The sequence below is a fragment of the Euleptes europaea genome, chromosome 7, assembly GCF_029931775.1.
Source record: "Euleptes europaea isolate rEulEur1 chromosome 7, rEulEur1.hap1, whole genome shotgun sequence".
NCBI lineage: Eukaryota > Metazoa > Chordata > Lepidosauria > Squamata > Sphaerodactylidae > Euleptes > Euleptes europaea.
In genome coordinates, this window is record NC_079318.1 from 98,878,665 (window position 1) to 98,901,110 (window position 22,446).

At 48.2% G+C, this 22,446-nt stretch overlaps 1 protein-coding gene across 2 annotated transcripts; it reads right to left on the minus strand.

Moving 5' to 3' along the window:
• Nucleotides 1–396: 396 nt before the first annotated feature.
• On the minus strand, nucleotides 397–21,905 carry LOC130480602 (methanethiol oxidase-like). Of its 2 annotated transcripts, XM_056853205.1 has the most exons (11): nucleotides 21,875–21,896; nucleotides 16,661–16,773; nucleotides 11,256–11,441; nucleotides 9,460–9,580; nucleotides 7,718–7,900; nucleotides 5,259–5,434; nucleotides 3,103–3,181; nucleotides 2,335–2,456; nucleotides 1,709–1,801; nucleotides 649–767; nucleotides 397–559 (listed from the first exon to the last, which is right to left on the minus strand). In XM_056853205.1, exons 1-11 carry the CDS (start codon nucleotides 21,879–21,881, stop codon nucleotides 397–399), a joined length of 1,362 nt encoding a protein of 453 aa, XP_056709183.1. In that variant the 5' UTR covers nucleotides 21,882–21,896. The 2 variants fall into 2 exon arrangements, with proteins under 2 accessions (XP_056709183.1, XP_056709184.1); XM_056853206.1 differs by lacking the exon at nucleotides 11,256–11,441 and having other exon boundaries at nucleotides 21,875–21,905.
• Between the last annotated feature and the right edge of the window lie 541 nt (nucleotides 21,906–22,446).

The window sequence follows — 22,446 nt, forward strand, 5'->3', positions numbered from 1 at the left end:
GAAAGTCTAGCCAAATCTTCATGAAATTTTGCTCTGGGTTGGGAAACACCTGGAGATTTGGGGATGGAGCCTGAAGAGGGTGGGGTTTGGGGTCATAGAGTCCACCCTCCAAAGCGGGCATTTTCTCCAGGGGCGCTGTTCTTGGTTGTCTGGAGACCAACTGCAGTAGCAGGAGATCTCCAGGTGCCACCTGGTGGTTGGAACAGGATCAGTTGACTCCACTGAGAAACCCTGTGCCAGAGGAGACAGCTTCCACACCACGAATCAGCACAAGCATGCATTAAAAAAAACCAACAACCTGGTGAGCAGAGAAGACCCGCAAGCCGCTGCGCGCATGGCCTTCTCCACAACCGCCCTCCAAAAGCCGGCGTAGGAGCAGGCCCGTGTGCTCCCCGGCTACAGCCAGATATCCGAAGTGCAGTCTCCCCCAGGGTAGCGCATCTCGTGAGCCCGAGCAGGACCGCAGGGCTCCTTCCCAAAATCCACCAGGAAGTCCTCGTTCACGTACAGACCGCCACGTTCAGTGTCCACGTCAATCTGCAGCATGACGGAGCCTTCCCTAAAGGTGGAAGGAAACGGAGGCCGGGTGAGCAAGCAGTGAGCAAGAGGACAGAGGGCCAGACGCAGGAGTGGGGGGAGGTTTCTTACCTGACCATTTCAGGGTAAAGCTGCTTGTCCCAAGGAGTGTAGAGACCATTGCTAACGTAAAGTCTCTTGCCATCCAAGCTGAGCTGAAGCATTTGGGGTCCTCCGTAGACCCTCCTTCCCTGAAAGACAGAGGAAATGGGAGGCAGGTTGAGGAGAGGCAGAGAGCAAAAACAGGAAAGACGGCACGGAACGCATTTGGCTGTTAGGACCTGCCGGAGTTACTGATACTGTGAGGCTCAGAGATGCAGCCATCACAGGCAATGGATTTGGGGGCTCCTCGGGGAAGCAAAGCAGGGATTCCAAGGCACAAACCAGCTTTGGATGAAAAACAGCCTATCGAGGAGGGCGTGCAAATGACTTCTGAGGCAAGAGTTCCTGCCCAGGAACGAAGCTCACAGGGATCTCTTGACTGACTGCCCAATCGACCAAAGAAGCTTGTCTGGTGGGTACACGAGTCAGGGCCTTTTCAGTGGCAGCCCCACCATTATGGAACACCCTCCCCAGGGAGGTGCGCTTGGCCCCCTCGCTCTTGACCTGAGGGCATTTGATTTGTTTCAGTTCTTCTGCCTACTGGCCGTTTTAAATTGTTGGTTTTTATTGGTGGTTTTTATGTATTTTATTGTTTGGTTGCACTCTCAGCCACCTTGAGTTCCTGTAAGGCAAGAAAGGCGGCTAATAAATGTATTCAATAAATGAAGAGTCTTCAAAGATTCGTAACCCATCCTCTTCCTCATCTGAGGTAGCTGAGACTAGGTGCCCTAAGAACAATCATGGTGGGAGTTTTGCCCACCTGGTCTTCTGCCCACCCACTAGGATTACCAACATCCAGGTGGGGCCTGGAGTTCTTCTAGAAGACAACTTGTCTCCGCACTACAGAGACCTGTTCCTCTGGAGAAAATGGCTGGACTCTCAGGAATTATACCCCACTGAAGCCCCTCCCCTCCCCAAACCCCGCCCTCCCCTAAGCTCCACCCCCAAATCTCCAGGAACTTCCCAAGCCAGAGTTGGAAACCCTACCTCCCACCCCCACACTCTCTTCCCCTATTTGTGATTTACTCACTTGGATCATAAAAGGATCAGGTTGGCAATCCAGCTCTAGATCTTCAAGGACGGTGACCGCCCCGCCTTTTGGGATGCTGCCCCCCACAAACACCTGCGAGGATACAAAGCCCCCAAAGGGAGAGGATCGGTCAGAGGCGAGAGCTGGAGGGTCAGAGGGGATGCCTGCAAAATGTTGCAACAGTCGGAGGCAGAACAGCATCTTAGACGTCTCACCACCTCTGCTCCAGAGGAAACAACATACACTCTCCTTTTTCATCTGTTCTCTCATTATTGAAGCCATTTGATGACATAGTAACCACTGAATATTCTTTCCTTCATCTTTTTTTGGGTAAAGTTTTTATCCCCCCCCCTTATCCATCATATTCTGAAAAGTTAAGTAATCTTCGTGTAGCATTATTGCAATACGCATCAACTGGTGATATCAATGGCGAAATTAGGGGACTTATCCTATTTCTACATTGAAACCATATTCTAAAGTAGTCCATCTCTTAAGATATGTTTCCCATCTTGATTTTGGATTATTTTTAATGATTTCTTGAGCCACAGGTAATTATGATCCAGAGGACGTATGCCTGGCTGCCCCTCCCAGCAGAGAGAGAAGGGCCCCCAAATGAATGGGCTTACCTGGCCAACCTGCCTGGGGCGGAAAGGGTTAGAGATGTCATACTGACGGATGTCACCATGTACGAAGTTGCTCGCGTACAGGAACCGGTCATCCAATGAAATGACCATGCTGGTGGTAAAGGCTGGAGGAAAGAGGGAAGGAATATTTATTTCTCTTCCTTTATTCTAAATGTTAGCAGCTTTTCAAGGGCAGGTACAGAAACCCCACTGCATGCTGGGTTTTGTAGTCAATGAGTAGGAAATACAGCACTCAGCTGTGTTTCTTACTAAAAATGAACTGATATTTAAATGCTTGGATCTTTTTAACTTAAACAAAAAAATTTAAACAAGAAATAGCGGCCCTGGTTCTCTGATTTGAATGCATGGCTTCAGTGATAGAAATGGGGCTGCCAACTCCGGGGTAGGAAATTCTTGGATATTTGGGGGTGGAGCCTGAGGTGGGCATAGTTTGGGTAAGGGAGGGATCCTTGTGTTGTGGGTGCAACTGATGCCAAAACAATATTTTTTTAAAAAAAAATCTGCACAGCCAATCAAATCTCCACTCAGAAGCCTTGTTGGGCAAATGCCCTACTTGGCCCCGCCCACTTCCTAAAAATACTTGGTGGGTGCCAGAAAAGCTGTTGGTGGGTGCCACAGTGCCCAAGGCAACACGTTGGGGGCTCCTGCCCTAAACTAACAAAAGGATTTACTCAAACAAGTTGCAGATTGCAAAGAGAAGGGATGGGGGGAAGTATATAGAACATTCCGGACTCCATCCTTTTTACTGACCTGGCATTTCGGGTAATAACCATCCTGACACTTTCTTGCTTGGAACCTGGATCACTTTCTCTGCAGTCCAACATCCATCCTGCAGAATAAATACATATAATTTTAAGTGAGGGGCTGCCTGATATAGGCCTTTTATGTAGGGCTGTCAAAAAAAAAAATTCGGTACAGTTCGGATTCGGCCGAATTTGACCCTTGTGGGTTCGGTACGTGCCGAAGTCCGAACTCCCCCGCTTTGGATCCCTGGTAATTCGGGGGGAACCGGAGTTCGGGGGAAAATTCGGCCGAAGCGCGCCTTCAGGGATTCCCTGAAGGCGCGCGGGGGCCCTTTAAACTGATCTGAGCCTCCCAGCTGGGAGGCGCAGGTCAGTTTAAAGGGCAGCCCGTGCCTCTCCAGCGGAGCCCGCTGAAGGGGGGCGGGCTGCCCTTTAAACTGACCTGCGCCTCCCAGTTGGGAGGCTCAGATCAGTTTAAAGGGCAGCCCGCGCCTTTCAGCGGGCTCCCCTGAAGGGGGGCCGAATTGGCCGAATTTATTCGCGAACTCCCGAACTCGCTGAATTCGGCCCCCCCGGTTGCCCGCCAGTTTTGTGTTCGGATCCGTCCGAACAGAAAATCACCAAATCAGGGGAAATTCGGTTGATTTTCAGTTCGGACGAACCGAATTGACAGCCCTACTTTTATGTATTCTCAGTTTCCTGGCGTCTAACTTCCTGTTTCTTCGGGGTGGGGGGTTCAGTTCTGCACGCTTTTTGCTCCCTCTGATGGTCGATTCGACATCACACAGCTTTACATGAAGCGTTTCTCCCTGTAGTTTAAATCAGCAGCTTTTTGTGCTTGATAAAAATTGGCGTTGTATCGAATTGACCACTAGAGGGAGAAAAATGCGTACAGAACTGGAAAAAAGTTAGATGCCAGGAAACTGAGGCCATTTATGAATGGTTAGAAAGTCCCTGGTTTGTCCCCTGGTCCAGAAAGACAGGGAGAAAGAGGGAGAGAAAGAGGGAGAGAAAGAGGGAGAGAGGGAGAGAGAGAGAGAGAGAGAGAGAGAGAGGGAGAGAGGGAGAGAGGGAGAGAGGGAGAGAGAGAGAAAGGGAGGGAGAGAGGGAGAGAGGGAGAAGGAGAGAAAGAGTAACGAGGGAGGGTGGCTGGCTGGGCTCACAGGAGGAGGGAGGAGGGACTGGGGGGCTCCAGAAAAGCCCTCCACGGTTGCACACAGAAACTCAGTGAAAGAAACCTCCTTCTCTGGGGGCCCTCGCCGGGTTTTTTAAAAATTCTGCTGCTCTGATGTAATATCAAATACTAATAAAAACTGCAGAAAGAGCCAGCGGATGAGGCTGTGGCTCAGAGGGAGAGCATCTGCTTGGCATGCAGAAGGTCCCAGGTTCAATCCCCAACATCTCCAGTTAAAGGGACCAGGCAAGTAGGTGATATGAAAGACCTCAGCCTGAGACCCTGGAGAGACGCTGCTGATCTGAGTAGACAATTCTGACTTTGATGGACCAAGGGTCTGATTAAGTAAAAGGCAGCTTCATGTGATCAGTCATTTATTTGTTTCATAGGGTCATATGTTTGGATAGTGCACTCGCTCGCCCTCCCGCCCCCTCCCCCCCAGTTAAGTCATCTCCAAAATGCAGGGGAAAGTGAATGTACCATCCTAGCCTCCGCCACTTCTCTCTGCGATTTTGAATAGTATTTGGGGTGATTTGATTATATATCAATATAAGTTCAGAGCAGCGGGGGGGGGGGAGCCTGAGCCACAAAATGCCTGCAACGGGAGGCGGAGCCAGCCACAAAACTGTCTCAGTCACACAGGTAAGATCCCTGGGCTGTGGTGGCAGCTCCTGTCAAAGCAGCATTTTTTAAAAAAATCTGCCCAGCCAATTAAATCACCAATGGCCAATCAGAAGCCTTGCTAGGCAAAAGCCCCACCTCGCCCCACCCACTTGGCAGGCATCAGAAAAGGTGTGGGTGCAGGCACTAAGGCACCCACGGGCACCCCGCTGGATACCCCTGCCCTACACGATTCAGGAACTCAGTCACAGGCTAAAGAGCAGCTAAAGATCAGAAGGTGAAATCCTCATTGCTGGTGAACTTGGGTTACTGCGCCTGCCCACAACCCTCTCCACTTTAGGCAAGAAAACTCAGCTGTCGATGTTCACCTGTCTCTTGAAGACGTGAAAGATGCAGCCCTGAAGCGCGGAGCTGACCATTGCATGCGCAGCGTTGGGATTGTGCAGGAACCGGACTTCTAAGGTGGTCCCCTCCCCTACATCAATCGACTGGAGGAGGCAGTGGGTGGTCCAGTCCCAGATGTTCAGGCGACGGCCGTAGCGCCCTGAGGGTAGACAGAGAAGAAAACCAAAGCCGTACAGCCGGGTGAGCAACTGTGGATCCACCTGAGGAAAACAGGCTTCTGGTCATTGGGAGACACGTCGTGCAGACATCTTGGACCAGAATCCTCCTGGGAGGAGCTGTGGCTCAGTGGCAGACCATCTGCTTGGCATGCAGAAGGTCCCAGGTTCAATCCCCGGCATCTCCAGTTAAAGGGACTAGGCAGGTAGGTGATGTGAAAGACCTTGCCAGAGACCATGGAGAGCTGCTTCCAGTCTGAGTAGACAATACTGAGTTTGATGGACCAAGGGTGTGATTCAGTGTAAGGCAGCTTCATGTGTTCATGTGCCCAGGCAGCAGTTAACCCGAACAGCTAATCCTTTGCCATGGTTTGCTCTAAGAACCAACGGCCATAGAGGACCAGACAGGTTTAAAGAAACCGAAGCTTAAGCTGGATAAAGTGACTATTGATTAGGGACACAACCAATTAAGGATTGTCCTGCATTGTGCTCCTCCAAAGTCATAGACTCACAATTTAGGCTGCTCCTGGGTCTGGACACTGGATTGAAATGTGGACTTCCCTGCCAGAGGATGTAGTGATGGCCCCAGGCATAGAAGGCTTTTAAAAAGGGATTAGACAGATTCATGGAGGAGAGGCACCCGATTACCTGGATGTAGATCCAGAATCGCTATCTTATTGCCAGGTTCTGACCCGAGATCTTCTCATTTGGGAATGGTTAACTTTGCCATTCCTCACCTCAGGTTCCAGGATGGCTTAAGACAAGGGAGCAATGAGCATACCCTGACCTGGATGGCCCAGGCTAGCCCAATCTTACCAGATCTTGGAAGCTAAGCTAGGATGGCCCTGGTTAGTCCTTGGATGGGAGACCACCAAGGAAGTCCAGGGTTGCTACGCAGAGGCAGGCAATGACAAACCACCCCTGTTCACCTCTTGCTTTGCAAACCCTATAAAGGGTTGCTATAAATTGGTTGTGACTTGGCAGCAATTTCCTCCACCACCACCAGAAATGAACATAAAAATTTCCCCTGCTGGGTCAGGCAATCTACTTTGTTCCCAACGAGGATCTCCCAGATGTCTCTGAGGCACCCACACACAAGACCTAAATGGGGTTGGCATAAGGGAATTTTATATTTCCATTGTGCAATGTGTGAAGAAGAAGAATGGCTGGTTTTTATATCCCGCTTCTTCTCTACCTTTTAAGGAGTCTCAAAGCGGCTTACAATCACCTTCCCTTCCTCTCCCCACATCTTGCGAGGTAGGTGGGGCTGAGAGGGTTTGGAAAGAACTGTGACTAGCCTAAGGTCACCCATCAGTCTTTCTGTGAAGTAGCGGGGAATCGAAACTGGTTCACCTGCTCTTAACCAGAAGAAGAAGAAGAGGAAGAGGAGGAGGAGGAGGAAGAGGAGGAGGAGGAGGTTTTTATATGCCGACTTTCTCTACCACTTAAGGGTGACTCAAACCAGCTTACAATTACCTTCCCTTCCCCTCCCCACAACAGACACCCTGTGAGATAGGTGGGGCTGAGAGAGTGTGACTAGCCCAAGGCAACCCATCTGGCTTCATGTGTAGGAGTGGGAAAACAAATCCAGTTCACCAGATTAACGTCTGCCGCTCATGTGGGGGAGTGGGGGAATCGAACCCGGTTCTCCAGATCAGAGTCCACCACTCCAAACCACCGCTCTTAACCACTACACCACGCTGGCTCTGAAGAAGGACCTTTGTGCTTCTCCTGCAACCACTGCCAAATTAATTGGGGGCAAAGCTGGGGAGGGCAGAGTTGGGGGTGGGGAGGTCAGCAAGGATGTGATGCTGTAGAGCCCACCCTTCAAAGCTGACCCCACTGAGCTTCTGAGATCTGAGGAGATCAGGCTAGCCTGAGCCGTCCAGGTCAGGGCGGTTGATGGATTGCTTACTCCCAATTTATTTCAATCCAGAGCAAACAATGCCAGTCAGAGAAGAGGCAATACTGAACAACACCTGACCAGCACAGGGAGAGCCAGCATGGTGTCGTGATTAAAGTGTCACACTTGGATCTGGGAGACCCAGGTTCGAATCCCCACTTGTGCCCTGGAAGCCCGCTGGGTGACCTTGGCCAGTCCCACACTCTCAGCCCAACCTACCTCACAAAGTCATTGTGTGGTTAAAATGGAGGAGAGGAGAACCTTGTAAGCCGCTTTGGGTCTCCGCTGGGGAGAAAGACGGGGTATAAATAAAGCAGGTAAGTATATAAATAAATAAATGCGTTCCCACAGAGTGAGGACTCACCTTTCCCCAGATCCGCTGGGTTGAACCCAGTGACAAAGAACTTTGGCACCCCAAATTCGGAGCTGATCATGACGTTGTGCCTCGGCTGGTACCAGAAATCGTACCCTTGGGGGGCCGCTTGGGTGGGTCTCTCCCAGTTCCCCTTCACTTCGAAGGTCTCTGCATCCAGAAGGACAAAGCCCCCTGCCAGAAAAAAACAAGATCCGTGCTCAAAAACATGCGCCCCACCCCAAACTCCTTGTCAAGGGGACGGGGTGAAAACGAAATCAAAGGAACCCCTCCCCAAAAATAGTTTTTTTGTGCGCAGGCAAATGTATAGCTATCAAGGCTGCTACGTTTAGGCAACTGATCGATGCAATGAATTTTATTTATTTATTTTATAGTTTGATCAATTTAAAAGGTGCTCCCAGTAGCAAGCATGAATTAAGGAGGAAGCATCAATTAAGGAGCAAGTGCTTTCCTGGAAGAAGGGCGGCCTTTGTTTCCTCATACCGGCATGCATTGTTTTAAAACCAAAGACTGGACCTGACGACACCAGGGGTCCCCCAGTAGGGTTGCCGGGTACCTCCTGGCAATTAGTGGGGATTGGGGGGGGGGTCACTTAGGGCAGCAAACCTACTGTGAGGCCTCCAGCATTCAAAACGTGTCACCGACGACTATGGGGACACTCTGGTATTTGAGCAAAACTCTGTGGTAGAAGCCATTTTTCCAGAGTTTTGCCCAGGTACCAGAGTGTCCCCGTGGCTGTCAGCGATGCAACGGCGTCGCATCTGGTGTACGTCAGAAATAACGTCACCGCATTTCGGATGCCGGAAGCCTCGGAGTAAGTTTACAGCCCTACGTTCCCCCTCTGGCTCATCAAATGGCGCTGGGGGGCATGGCGCTAAAGCAGGGGTTCCTACCAGCCTAGGTCTCTCTTTGGGGGCATCTAGCATCCCTGAGCCAACGAAATCTCCAAAGGCCAATCAGAAGCCTTGCTGGACAAAAGTCCCACCTGGCCCTGCCCACTTTCTGAAAACACTTGGCGGCGCCAGGAAAGGTGTTAGCGCACACCATGGTGCCTACAGGGACCACGTTGGGGACCCCTGGACTACACCGTTCAGTTAAATCCAGGCACCTTCAGCTTGTTCTCTGCGAGGAAAATTCCTTGCACAAGAGGAAGTCTTTGCACTTAACTGGGAGGATCCGGACCACTGGATTCTTTTTGCTTCAGAAGTATGTTTTCCCCCCACAAGCAAGGCAATGCAGATTTAATTGACTAATTAATCTTCTGAAACTCATACCATTTATCAACTATCAAGGCAATGGGTAACATTCTGTTCGAAGTCCTCTGTGGTTCCCCGTAATAATGACTGGATTATGAGAATACGGCAAATTGTCCTCTTGTCAGACGTCCCATCTCAAAATACAATTTACAATTACAGTTCAAGCTGATATTTGGGCTGATAAATCTGTGGAAAGACGGGGTCATAATGTCCCGTCAGAAGATTAACAACGGCTTGTTCTCCCTTTGTGTATTTGGAACTTTGTACGGAGTGTGCGTTGTGTGTGTTTTTTCTCTGTTTTCCACCTCCCCCGTTAAAACGAGTTAAGAAAAAAATAAAATGAAAATACGATTTATCAACTGAGGTTTCTTGAACCGAGCAACAGATCTACAGGCCGAACTTTTGACCAAGTAATTTGCTGTTTGTCTAGACCGGTCCTAACTGGGATTCCAAGCGGGAACCCATTCCGGGAAATACCTTTTCCGTTGCCGCGAGGATCCCCAAGTGCAGCGATCATGACTTCCCCGCTGCCCAGGCAGTGAGTGCTACGTGGGAAAGCCAGGTCACATTTCTCAAAAATTTCCCTTGCTTCAATCACCTGCAGAGGCAAGGGACAGTTTGCAATGCATTTACTCCTTCTTTCCTTGGGTTGATGCATGGTTTTGGGCGGTTTTTTCCATTACGATCTAGGAGTCCAAAACTGTACATTGAACCTTGAGGCTGCGGCAAGCATTTTGGGGCTGCCCCCACCATGCGGTGTCAGAATACCAAAGGCCAGACAATGGAAGAATGCTAGGCAGCATCTCCGAGAGAGTGACCTTTAAACAAAGCACACTGTGGAATAATTATGATCCATGAATATTGAGAAGTGGTATGTTGGAATGATATCATGACCAGTTGAATTGCAACTGATGAAAGGAAAAATAGGAAATAGGAAATACCAGATCCCTGTCTTGCTTTTCACTGGAGCGGATTTGGTCTTTCTGGGTGTCATATTTGGCTTGCTTTGGTACCTCAGAGACTTTGCCTGCTCACATCTAACCAGAGCTGATATAGTGGATTTGAATTATCACTTACGGAACTATATATTTCTGCATAGGTCTAGTCCATTGTATAGGATCTTTTGAATGTATATTTAATAAGTGATTTATTTACATTGTTTCTAGAGAATATGATGATTAATTGCCAGTGCTGATATATTCTTACTGTGCAATTGGCAATTTAGTGAATTATACACACCAGTGTGAATTCTCTATTGTGATTGTTGCTGCTTTTTGTTTATTATGGTTGGCAGACCTGTGCCTCTGTCATGGCTTTTGTTGATCCTGCAATTCCGTCTTGACTTACTTCTTCCAGAGGAGCAACATTTGAGCCCAGTAGCACCTTCAAGCACAACAAAAGCTAATACCTTGGAAAATTTTGGGCCTTTCCTCATTCTTCTTTTCCTTGCTTGTAAATTCGTGTTCTGTGAGGTGGGGGTTGTTCCGTTCTGCATGTGCTTTGCTCCCTCTCATGGTCGCTTTGATACCACACCGCTTTAAATCTAGCATAAAAACCTGCAGTTTAAATCTGCAGGGCAATATGTTGGATGTAAAACTGTGTATTATCGAATCGACCACGAGAGGGAGCAAAACACATGCGGAAGGGAACCCCCTCCTCCACAAAAAACAGGAACTTACAAGCGAGGAAAATGAGAATGCGGAAAAACTCTTTGTTGGTCTTTATTGGGCTAACAGGGCTACCCACCTGAAACTGTCTTCTTCCAGAACGGTACCCGTTTTAGTCTGTTGCAGCAAAATAAAATGGGAATCCGATGGCACCTTAAAGACTCGCAAGATCTATACCAGCAGGAACCATCATGAGTCAGAGCTCTCATCATCAGATGCTCGGAGTGTGTATATTCACGGCAGATATATTTTCACTTGAAATTAAAAGCTACAAGCAGCGGCTTACAGCATTCTCCTCTCCTCCATGTTATCCTCACAACAACCCTGTGAAGTAGGCTCGGCTGAGAGGGGGTGACTGACCCAATGTCACCCAATGAATTTCCATGGTAGAGTGGGGATTTGCACCTGGGGTCTCCCAGACCCTAGCCCAGTACTCAAACCACTACACTGTTCTAGATGCCATTCCTTATTGCTTCTAACAGCCCAATGTGGAACTTTCTACAGCACCCCGTAAACCCCTCCCCAAACCCCATGTGCACCTCGTGCAAAATTTCAGCCCCTCCCCCATTCCCAGGGCTAGTTTGCACTTCTCCAATAGAAATATACCTTGTGGAGCCTGGGGGCCCTCTGGTCAGTCCCGGTGTCCACGACATAAATGCGAGAGGAGCCGAGACAAGGAAGTACCAGTCTGTTCCGCTTCTTGGTGGTATCCCCGAAACAGCTGCTGCAGGCGTTCCACCCAGAGTGGTGGAGTTCGTCATCGATGTAAGGCATGTGCAGGCGGTGGATCACCTGTGGAGGAAAGCGGGAAGTTGCTGCTCTCCAAGTGTTTTTAGAAAGTGGGTGGCACCAGGTCGAGATTTCGCCCAGCGAGGCTCCTGATTGGTCAATGGAGATTTAATGGGCTGTGCAGATTTTTTAAAACATGGTGTGATTGAAGGTCAGCGGTGGCAGCCATTTTGTGGCAGCCATTTTGTAGATGCACTTTCCCCCCACACACACTGTGTGGGAGGTATCAGGGACCTTGCACGTGCAAAGCATGTTCTGCACCACTTCAGCATATCAGCAAGACCCTCAGACAACAGGCTACAAAGAAGGATAGCTATGACCTACTGGGCAGAGTCATGTTAATTTTCATACGTAGCCCTGGGCAGAGTCATGTTAATTTTCTTTTTCTCTAATCCACTGACACAAAAGCTATCAAAACACCCAAACTGGCATTGCAAGTTTGAATGATGCTTGGCAAGTCTGGGATTGTCTCTGGGTTATGCCACATTTCTCAGACTGCAGAGCCAGCGACGCTATCTGTACCTTTAGGGGGTTCATCTTTTTGAAAGGCTGCCACCGCCCAATATCTTACTAAACACTTCTCAAAGATAACATGAAAGTTGCCCCTGGGGGGTTATAAGTATGCAAACGCAGCCCAGCTGGACAATTTTCTCAACTTGATTAACTGATTCAGCCTCCCAAGATGTGGCTTCTGATGTGGGGATGGGTTTGGTTGTTCTTTAGAAATGACTTTTCCTCTCCTCCTCCTCTGAATGTTACTCATGGGCTATGGAGTGTGGAAATCAGCCCCAAATCAAATCGACATCAGCAAATTCCATGCTGGCCATAATTAGACGAGGAATAGAGAATAAAACTGCTGATATCATACTGCCCCTGTACTGATCTATGGTGAGACCACACTTGGAATACTGTGTACAGTTCTGGTCACCACACCTGAAAAAGGATATTGCGGAGCTTGAGAAGGTGCAGAAAAGGGCAACCAAAATGATTAGGGGACTACAGCAACTGTCCTATGGGGAGCGGCTAAGACGCTTAGGGCTGTTTAGCATGGAAAGAAGGCGGTTAAGGAGAGACATGATAGAGGTCTTTAAAATTATGCATGGTTTGGAGAGAGTGGACAGGGAGAAGCTTATCTCCCTCTCCCATAATACCAGAACGTGGGGTCATCTGCTGAAGCTGGAGGGTGAGAAATTCAAAACAGGTAAAAGGAAGTATTTTTTCACACAACGCATAGTTAAACTGTGGAACTCCCTGCCCCAGGATGTGGTGATGGCTGCCAACTTGGAAGGCTTGAAGAGGGGAGTGGACATTGGAACACAGGCAGGATGGTGCTGCTGCGGCTGTCGTCTTGTTTGTGGCTTCCTAGGGTCACCTAGTTGGGCCCTGTGTGAACAGACTGCTGGACTTGATGGACCTGGGTCTGATCCAGCGGGGCCTTTCTTATGTTCTTATGACATTCTGAAATTGTGGCTTTTTTCATTCACTTTTTCAACGGACCTAGTGACATTCACACTAGCCTCAGTAACATGCAGAATAGATTACTACAACATACCGTGCGTGGAGCTGTCCTTGAGGATAATTCAGAAACTACATATTTTTTGGGTGCCGTCAAGTTCCAGCTGATTTATGAGACCCCGTAGGGGTTCTCAAGGCAAGAAACATTCAAAGGTGGTTTGCCATTGTCTGCCTCTGCATAGCGACCCTGGACTTCCTTAGTGGTCTCCCATCCAAGTAACTAGCCATGGTCAAACCCTGCTTAGCTGCTGAGATCTGATGAGATCAGGCTAGCCTGGGCCATCCAAGTCAGGGCACAGGAATTGTGTGTGTGTGTGTGTAAAGTCCCATCATTTAAGGTGACCCCAGCAAGGGGCTTTCATGGCAAGTGAGAAGCAGAGGGGGTTTGCCTTTGCCTTCCTCTGCAGAGTATCCCTTGGTGGTCTCCCTTCCAAGTCGTGATCCTGCTTAGCTTCCAAGATCTGACGAGATCGGGCTCTCTTATGGGGCCTTCCTGCCGCAGAAATTACACTCGATATAAAATGCAGCTGTGAGAATCCTAACGGGGACATACCCAAATGAACAAATAAAACCAGAATTAATTGGGTTGTGCTGACGTCCAAGTAGGGTTGTGCATATCGATAAACCTGAACTGAAAATTAACCTGAAATTAGCCGTTTTGGTAATTTTCGGGCTTCAGGTTTACCAAACACCCAAACCTGGGCATCTTCCCAAAAACGAATAGGCGATTCTGAAAAACGCCAAGTAATTATTTGGGTTTTCGGGTTCGGTTATTCGCCTTTGCTCAGAGGCACGGCTCTGTGCTTTCTCCCATTTTTCTATCTTTTTTTGGGGGGGGACTGGTTTTGTTAGATGGGAATCGTGTAATCGGAGCCAACGTGGTCTGACCAACCTTTCAGTGGGTTGATAAGGGTAGAGCATAAGGGTTTTTTAAAAAATGGGGCTCACCAAATCCCGTCCGGAGGGATATACCCTCCAACGAAAAAGAGCCAGCTTCAACAGCTGCTGACACCACCACGCTTCCGAAGGAGATACCCTCACCTGTGCGGATGAACAATCTCCTTCAGACAGCCCCATGGTTGCGACTTCAGCTGGCCCCAATACCACCCCCCATCCCGATGGTCAGAAACGGCGGGCATAATCAATGCAAAGACCCAAAGTCGTCAGAGGGGTAATAGCGAGTGAAATAGCCATTCATAAAAGATCAAAGCAAAGCTTGCTTAGACATCTTTGGTGAGGGAACTTGTCCAAGTAAAAAATTGTTATCAAATATCCAATATCCAAAGTTCTTTTAAAAAAACTCCAAAAGGTGGGCGAGGCAGGACTTCCCTTTGCAGGAGCCAGGCTGATTTTCCCTCAGCAGGATCTGTCCCTCAACACGCCTAATAATTCTTTAATAACAGTTGCTACTAATCTCCCAGGAATGGATGTTAGGCTGGCAGCCGTGTTATTTCCAGGATTGCCTTTGGACTCCTTTTCAAAAAGCACCGTGGCTTTTACAACTTTCCACACAGAGGCCAATTTGAATGACAACTGACATATCGCGGTTAGCCGATCAACAATTTCACAACTGAGTTCCTTAAGAACCTTCCTGTGTTTGCTGTTCGAGACTGGAAACTAATTAGTTTTCAATTTGCCTTGCAATAATGGGTTTAAACTGAGGGCAGAAAGGTACCGGCTGGATATCAGGAAACATTTTTTTACAGTAGGAGTTGTTTGACAGTGGAATCAGCTACCTAGGGAGGTCTTGAGCTCCCCCTCACTGGCAGTCTTTAAGCAGCGGCTGGACAAACACTTGTCAGGGATGCTCTAGGCTGATCCTGCATTGAGCAGGGGGTTGGACTAGATGGCCTCTATGGCCCCTTCCAACTCTATGATTCTATGAGATCAGTAGCAATTCAAGGAGATCTCCTCTCCAGATTCCACCTGCAGCTTGTCAACCCTATGTGAACAAGCCTTCCGCTTTTCCAAGAAAGGCTTCTTGCCTTTTACGGCATCCCTTCCATTTTTTCCCTTTTCACACCAGCCACTCCCAGCTCCCCGGGTTTAAAACTTAGACAAGCAGCTGTCAGCCAGGTTGCCGCTTGAGGCCCTCAGATCACTCTCTCACCTAACCTGTCCCGGTAGGTCCGCCTTGGGAGAAGCCAGACACCTATTAAGAAAGCCTTGCAACGAGAACAAAAGGCTGGCCCGAGGAGACGGTATGAGGGCTCCAAGCCAATGCAATAAAGAGCAGCTTGCTAGAGACTTGGCGCTCCGATGGGAATCCTCAGCGTCACAAGGATTCACACTCATCTGGGGAATCCAAGGCTCTGTTACTTCGTGACAAATCTGCCCACGGCCAGAAGAGTGTGAAAGGGCAGTGAACATAGGAACCTCAGAAGAGCCCTTCAGGATCAGACCAGGGGTCCATCCAGACCAGCACACTGCGGCCAACCAGTTACTCTGGAGGGCCAGCAACAGGACATAGAGGCCGAGGCCTTCCCCTGATGCTGCCTCTAGGCCCTGGGATTCAGAAGCTGACTGCCTCCGACTGTGGAGGTTTCCTTCAGTCGCCATGGCTAATAGCCACTGATGGACCTCTCCTCCATGAATGGAATGGTTCTTCCAGTCTTCATAGTTCTGTTCCCTCGTTGACACAAAAAGGTTAAATGAACTTCCCTAAGAAGCAAGATTCAAAGGTCCGGGGGGTTTATTCATTCTGGATAAAATATGAAATATAGGGAGGACCACAAGAAAGACTCAGAAAATCGGTGAATAGGGTGACAAAAATTGGAAAATCGTATCCCTCTTGCATTACACTAGAATGTTGGGTGTCCTCGAAGGTTGCCAACTTCCACGTGGTGGCTGGAGATCTCCCAGAATTACAACTTATCTCCAGGCTACAAATATGATTTCCCCTGGAGGAAAGGGCAGTTTTGTAGGGTGGACTCTATGGCATTGTACCCCACTGTGGTCCCTGCCCTCCCCAAACCCTAGTTGTCCCCAATTAATTTGTCATTGGTTGCAGGAGAAATAGAAAGGTCCTTCTTCACACATGGCTTTGAAAAAAATGTGAGGTGAGTTAATCGATGAGGATTGGGGCTGTCAGTGGTGATCGGCTCTGGTCACTCAACAGAATTTTCATGTTCATAGTAAGGACGTTCAGACATTGAGGGCAGCTCACACTGACCCCATTTAGGCCTTATTTGTAGGTGCCTCCGCTCAGAGACATCTGGGAGGTCCTCGTTGGGAACAGAGTAGATGGCCTGACCTAGCAGGGGAAATTCTTATACTAATTTCTGGTGGTGGTGGCAGAAACTACCTTCAAGTCACAACTGACATGGCGACCCCTCATGTGATTTGCAAGGCAAGATGAACACAGGTGCTTTGCCGTTGCCTGTCTCCGTAGCAACCCTGGACTTCCTTGGTGGTCTCCCATCCAAGTATTAACCAGGGCCGACTCTGCTTAGCTTCTGAGATCTGACAAGATCAGACTAGCCTGGACTATCCAGGTCAAGTCATGTTCATTTCTACCCTAGAATCATAGAATTGGAAGGGACCACTAGGGTCATCTAGCCCAACCCCCTGCACAATGCAGGAAATTCATAACTACCTCCCCCACACACACACACCTCCAGTGACCCCTTACTCCATACCCTGTCTTAATCCACCCCTGGAACCTGAGGTGAGGAATGGCAAAGTAAAACATTCCCAAATTAGAAGACCTTGCAATAAGATGGAGATTCTGGATCGACATCCACCGTAGCCAGGTAATCAGGTTGTTGGGTGCCGGTGCCAGTTAAGATGCAGGGAATGTAGATGATCCTCTCTCTGGGACCTGGGGAAACAAAGATGACATTTAGGAACCAAGCAATGGGGCCGTTTAAAAAGCAACTATGGCATTCTTTATGCAAGGCCCTTTATCTGATGAGCAGGTTTTTGCTTTCAATCAAAGATTCGTTTAATCTCAGAATATCTCATCTGTCTGATTTGTGAGAAATATTCTGATTATGAGTAAATACACAGGGTATTTTTATTTCTTTAAAACATTTTCCATGCCACCTTTCCACCCAAATAGGGGCCCTCGGCCACAATCAAAATATTTCAACATTAAAACACCATTTAAAATTAAGGATGGATTAAAAAATTGAACAATTCAATAAAAAATATAAAATAAACACAAACGCACCTGCCCATCAAGCACACAGCTGTACTTGCTAGAGAAATACAAAGCTTTAGATTTTTCAAGGAAACTAGGGTGCTCAGCTCTTGGCTGGGAAATACCTGGAGATGTTGGGGGGGGTGGAGCCTGAGGAGGGGGGGTATGGGGAGAGGAAGGACTTCAATGGGGGTATAATGCCACAGAGTCCATCTTCCAAAGCAGCCATTTTCTCCAGGTGAACTCCTCTCCGTCACCTGGAGATAAGTTGTAATCCTAGGAGATCTCCAGCTACCACCTGGAGGATGGCAACCCTATCAACAAGGGATAATGCCACCGAGTCCACCCTCCAAAATAGTCATGGGAATTGATCTCTGTCATCTGGAGATCAGTTGTAATTCCTGGAGATCTCCAGGCCCCGCCTGGAGGTTGGCAACCCTAAGCAACCCGTTTAGAATTTGAGTCCAGAATGGACTGAAGGTTGGAACCGGCGCCAGGCAGCCCTTCCTTTTGCTTCCAGCATAATCTAGTGGCAACGCTTTATGGGCCATAAGCTCTTTGTGTGCTGAATCCTGCTTTCCACAAGCCCTGCCCTACTGGTTGAACACAGCCTACGGTAAAAGCGTGCTTTCCTTGAAAAAGGAGATAGGGATCTTGCCTTTCTTGCCCCCCCCCCCCAACATAAAACTGGAAATATCTTTTGAAGGCACAGACAGGTGATAAAGGCAGCTGCAAAATGCTCACGTGAAAGGGACAACTAACAAAAAGAAAAGAAAACCACCTTCTCTCTGAAACCATCTCTTCCCCCGAGCCCTTAACTCGAACAACAAACTCCTCCGGTGTAAAGAAAGTTAGAACGTTTTGGCTTTTCTTCACCCAAAGGCCATTTATTCATGGAAGGTTTTGCATTGGATTTGCCACTCTTTAGATGCACTTTCCCCCCATCCATATTCTCAAAACTCAACAATAAGCCGCCATGCAGAGTTTTGGGACTTCAGGTGGGGAAAATGGGCATCTAGAGAGGGACAAATCCAATGCAAAACCTTCCATGAATAAATGGCCAAACCCTTCTGCCCTGCATTCCCTGACCAGCGCCAGAAATTCAGCAAACATAGTCAACGTTTCCGAAAACTCTGTTCATGACCGTTCTCGTTGGCCAGAAACAAGAGCATATTGTGTGTGGGGGGGGGGATCTTATCAGTGGAGAGAATTGGATTCCTTTACCTCATCCTTGCTTGGAACCTGGTCGACTGAGCAAAAGCTGACCCACAGAAAAAAGCCATAATATGATCAATCAAAGAGGGAGGCCCTACGGTCTCTCCAGGTGGCTTTCCTTAGTTCCATGTCAGGCCAAAGGAAATGGCCTCCTTAGAATATTATGGACAATACTGAGTGGGCACCAAATGGAGAATGCCTTTGGTCAACCGCCTAGGGTTGCCAGGTCCCCCCTGGCCTCTGGCAGGGGATGGGGGGGGATAGGGTTACCAGATCCAGGTTGAGAAACTCCTGGAGATTTGGGGATGGAGCCTGGGGGGGACAGGGACCTCAGTGGGGTACACTGCCATAGAATTCACCCTCCAAAGCATCCTTTTTCTCCAGGGGACCTGATCTCTGTAGTCTGGAGATGGGCTGTAATTCCGGGGGATCCCCAGGCCCCACCTGGAGGCTGCTGGCATCCCTAAAACATCCTGTTGGTCTCCACTCAGGCCCGCTCAGTTCATCACGCACCAAGATCTTTTAAAGTGGGAAGGTAATAAATGCTCACTGAAAGACTATGATGAAGTAAAGGATCTTTTGACCTGGTTTCAATATCATCACATAAACTCTGTTTATACTCAGGATTTGAAAACAGGGTTTTCTAAAAATAAATCAATTTTTCAAAAACTTTTACTGGATACAAATGATCATCTAATATCCAAGATGTATAAACTATTACTAGAAATTTACTGTGAGCAAGAACGGATAAAACCTACCGTGATTACCTGGGCACAGACGGTGGGCCATGATATATTATTGGATAAATGGGAAAGACTTTGGTCACGAGACGTGAAACTTATTCTTGCTCAATCATTAAGAGAAAATATTTATAAAATGATGTATAGGTGGTATTTAACACCTAAAAAGATGGCAACGATCTATAAATCATTGTCCCCAAAGTGTTGGAAGTGTAATATAGAAATAAGCTCATTTCATCATGTGTGGTGGACTTTTGACAAAGCAAAAAAAAAATTGGGACATGATTTACAATGAAATAAGATTGATCATACAGAACAATATACCTAAAATGCCTGAGATGATGTTACTTAATATGATACCAGATTCTATTTTAACTCAGAGAACATTTTTAATTTATGCCACCACTGCTGTAAGATTGATTTATGCAGCTAAATGGAAATCATCGGACATTCAGGACAAAAGAGATTGGATACAAAAAATGCTGGAACTGGTGGAAATGGCAAAACTTACGGCATTGGTAAATCAAAAAGACAATGCGCAATTTATGGGTGAATGGGAGGCATGGAGAATCTACTGTGAAAATGAACTTCAAATGGGGGAACTTAAGGGTTATTCATTGATCTAATCCATTTTTTACTATTATTAGGGATGCTTTTACAATTAAAATATATAGTTATTATAATAAGGTTGATTTGAAGAAAGGTAATAATCATGTACAATCTGAAATAATATGAATTTATATTTTATTTGATTTTTGATAAAGAATTACATTTACATATATGCAACAATATAAGGATTAGAATTTTATACAAAAGAGTGCATAAATTTATAACGAGATAGAGGGAGATGAAGGGGAAGTCTTTATATTTCATTTTAATATATTTGCAATTTCAACAATAATTAGTTGTTTTTTACTCTCTTTTGATGACTTTTATCAATTGTTGAACGGTTTGTTTATATATTTTGAAAAATAATAAAAATTATTATTAAAAAAAAACATCCTGTTGGTCTCTAAGGTACTGTTTGGGAAAAGGGCCAACAAGTCACAGCTGACTTACGGCGACCCCATAGGGTTTTCAAGGCAAGTGATTAAGCAGATGCTTTCAGAGGTTCGCCATGTAGATCCGCAGTAGAACGGCTAGGTTCGTGTCCACCTTTGAGAGCAACAAGATTTTGGGGGTATGAGCTTTTGAGAGCTTTGTCAAGAGCATTGACGAAGGGATCTCTGACTCTCGAAAGCGTATACCCCGAAAATCTTGTTGGTCTCTAAGGAGCTACTGGGCTCGAATCTGGTTGATTAAGGGGGGGGGGGTCGGCCATTGCCTTCCTCTGCAGCGTCTTCCTCAGGGGTCTCCCATCCAAGAACTGATCCTGCTTAGCTTCCAAGATCAGACGGGATCAGACTCTGCTACACCACTCCACTTCACCTCTAAGGTACGACTGGACTCTAATCTAGTTGTACTTCAGAATAGTTTCCGTAATCCAAAACGGAGGATCATTTGCCGGTCCTTATTAGGCCTTTAGGCAAATAAAAGACCGGCACCTTTCTTTTGCCGATCTAAACTGGTTGAAACTGTGTGGCTGACTCAGCTCTTTGGAAATTGCCGGAAAGATCTGCCAGCGTTTTGACCCAGAATGTCTCCGACGTCTTCCTGGCAAGTAACCAAAGCGCCAGGAATCCTGACCGCGTGATCATTTCTCATACGCCAGCAGAAAAGACTCAGCATTTGGTTCCAGAATCCTTTGATGTTTTTTAGATCCCAGGCAGGTGGTGAATATAATACCAGCTTGATTTGGCTATGTCCTCAGGGTGAGAAGACAGAAGGACGTTCCCAGAGGAGCTGATGCCAGAGAAAAGCTTTCCCGTACCCACTCCAGAACATTGTGGGAATGAGGACACTCTCTAGAACAGGGGTCCCCAATGTGGTGCCCATGGGTGCCACAACACCCGCCGACGCCTTTCTTGGTGCCCACCAAGCGTTTTGAGAAAGTGGGCGGGGCCAGAATGGGCATTTGCCCAGCAAGGCTCCTCATTGGCCACTGGCCATTTAATTGGCCGTGCAGATTTTTAAAAGCATTGCTTCGTCAGCAGCTGCCAACACAACACAAGGATCTTTACTGTGTGATGGAAGGTAAGCTGCGGCAGCCGTTTTGTGACTGGCTCCACCTTAGGGTTGCCAAGTGCCAGGTAGTGGCGGGTAAACTACCGCCAATCCACTGGGCTGCCCGCCGACCAACTGAGGGCCGGCGGGCACCCCGGGCACGCGCGCACGTGTGACGCGCCTACGTCCGTTCAGGGTTGACCCTGAAGCGACGTGGACGCTCGAGCAAATTCAGCCGAAACTCTATAGAGTTTCGACTGAATTTGCTCGAGCGTCCACGTCGCTTCAGGGTCAACCCTGAACTTTTGGTCGAGATTGAGAGAGCGTCTCCATCACTTCTGAGTAAACCAGAAGTGATGTAGGCACGTCGGCGCACGGGCGCATCGGGCCAGGCGCGCGCCTGCACCGCGCCCCAGAAAAACCTCTCGACGATTGACCGACGGGACCTGGTAAACCTACTCCACCTCCTGGTGCAGCCATGTTGTGACTGGCTCCACCTCCAGCTGTAGCTGTTTTATGGCCGGCTCCTCCCCCTGGTGCTGCCATTTTGTGGCGGCGCCCACTGCCCCGTGTCAGATTGCCAAAGGTGCCTGCTGCAAGCTCAAAAAAGGTTGGGGACCCCCGCTCTAGAAAGCACCCTTTGGCTGAGGCTCAAGGGAACTCGGGGGTCTTGAAACTCGAAAGGGGTCTTTGCTCCTAAGGGCAGAGCCAAAAGGGCTTACCTTTCATAGCATCCAGAGGGGTTGCATAGCCAGGCCCGGCCCCACATCCACAGTCCCCTGTGCCGTCTTAAGGGAGAAGGAGAGAAAAGGTGAGAGAGACTCGTCTTATTTCCAAGAGCATAAGAGTCACACCGTCCAGCCCCACCTGGAGCTGGGCAACCCTCTAAATGCCCTTTTTGACCCAACCGGAAATGTCACCACCTCTTCCTGCCACGTCCGCAACGTATCAGGAACAGCCGGGCATTCCCACAAGGACTGCTGATAACACATCCGTGCCTGGCGCTCCACTGAATTCTTTCCAGCACCCTCCTGCCGTTCCATCTCCACCACCGAACTGAAAAACCCGCTTGGCAGAACGGGAAGGCATCTCAGCAGCAAAGAGAGCTTCGTTGCCTCCAGCGCAAACCATTTAAACATTATTGCACTGTTAGCCTATTATTTTTTTCACACCTTCATGGCACTCCAGGCAGAGAATCTCACGTCTTGGAATCACGGGCAGCTGCCTGATACTGAATAAGACCCTTGGTCCATCAACATCAGTATTGTCTGCTAAACCTGGCAGCAGGCCTCCA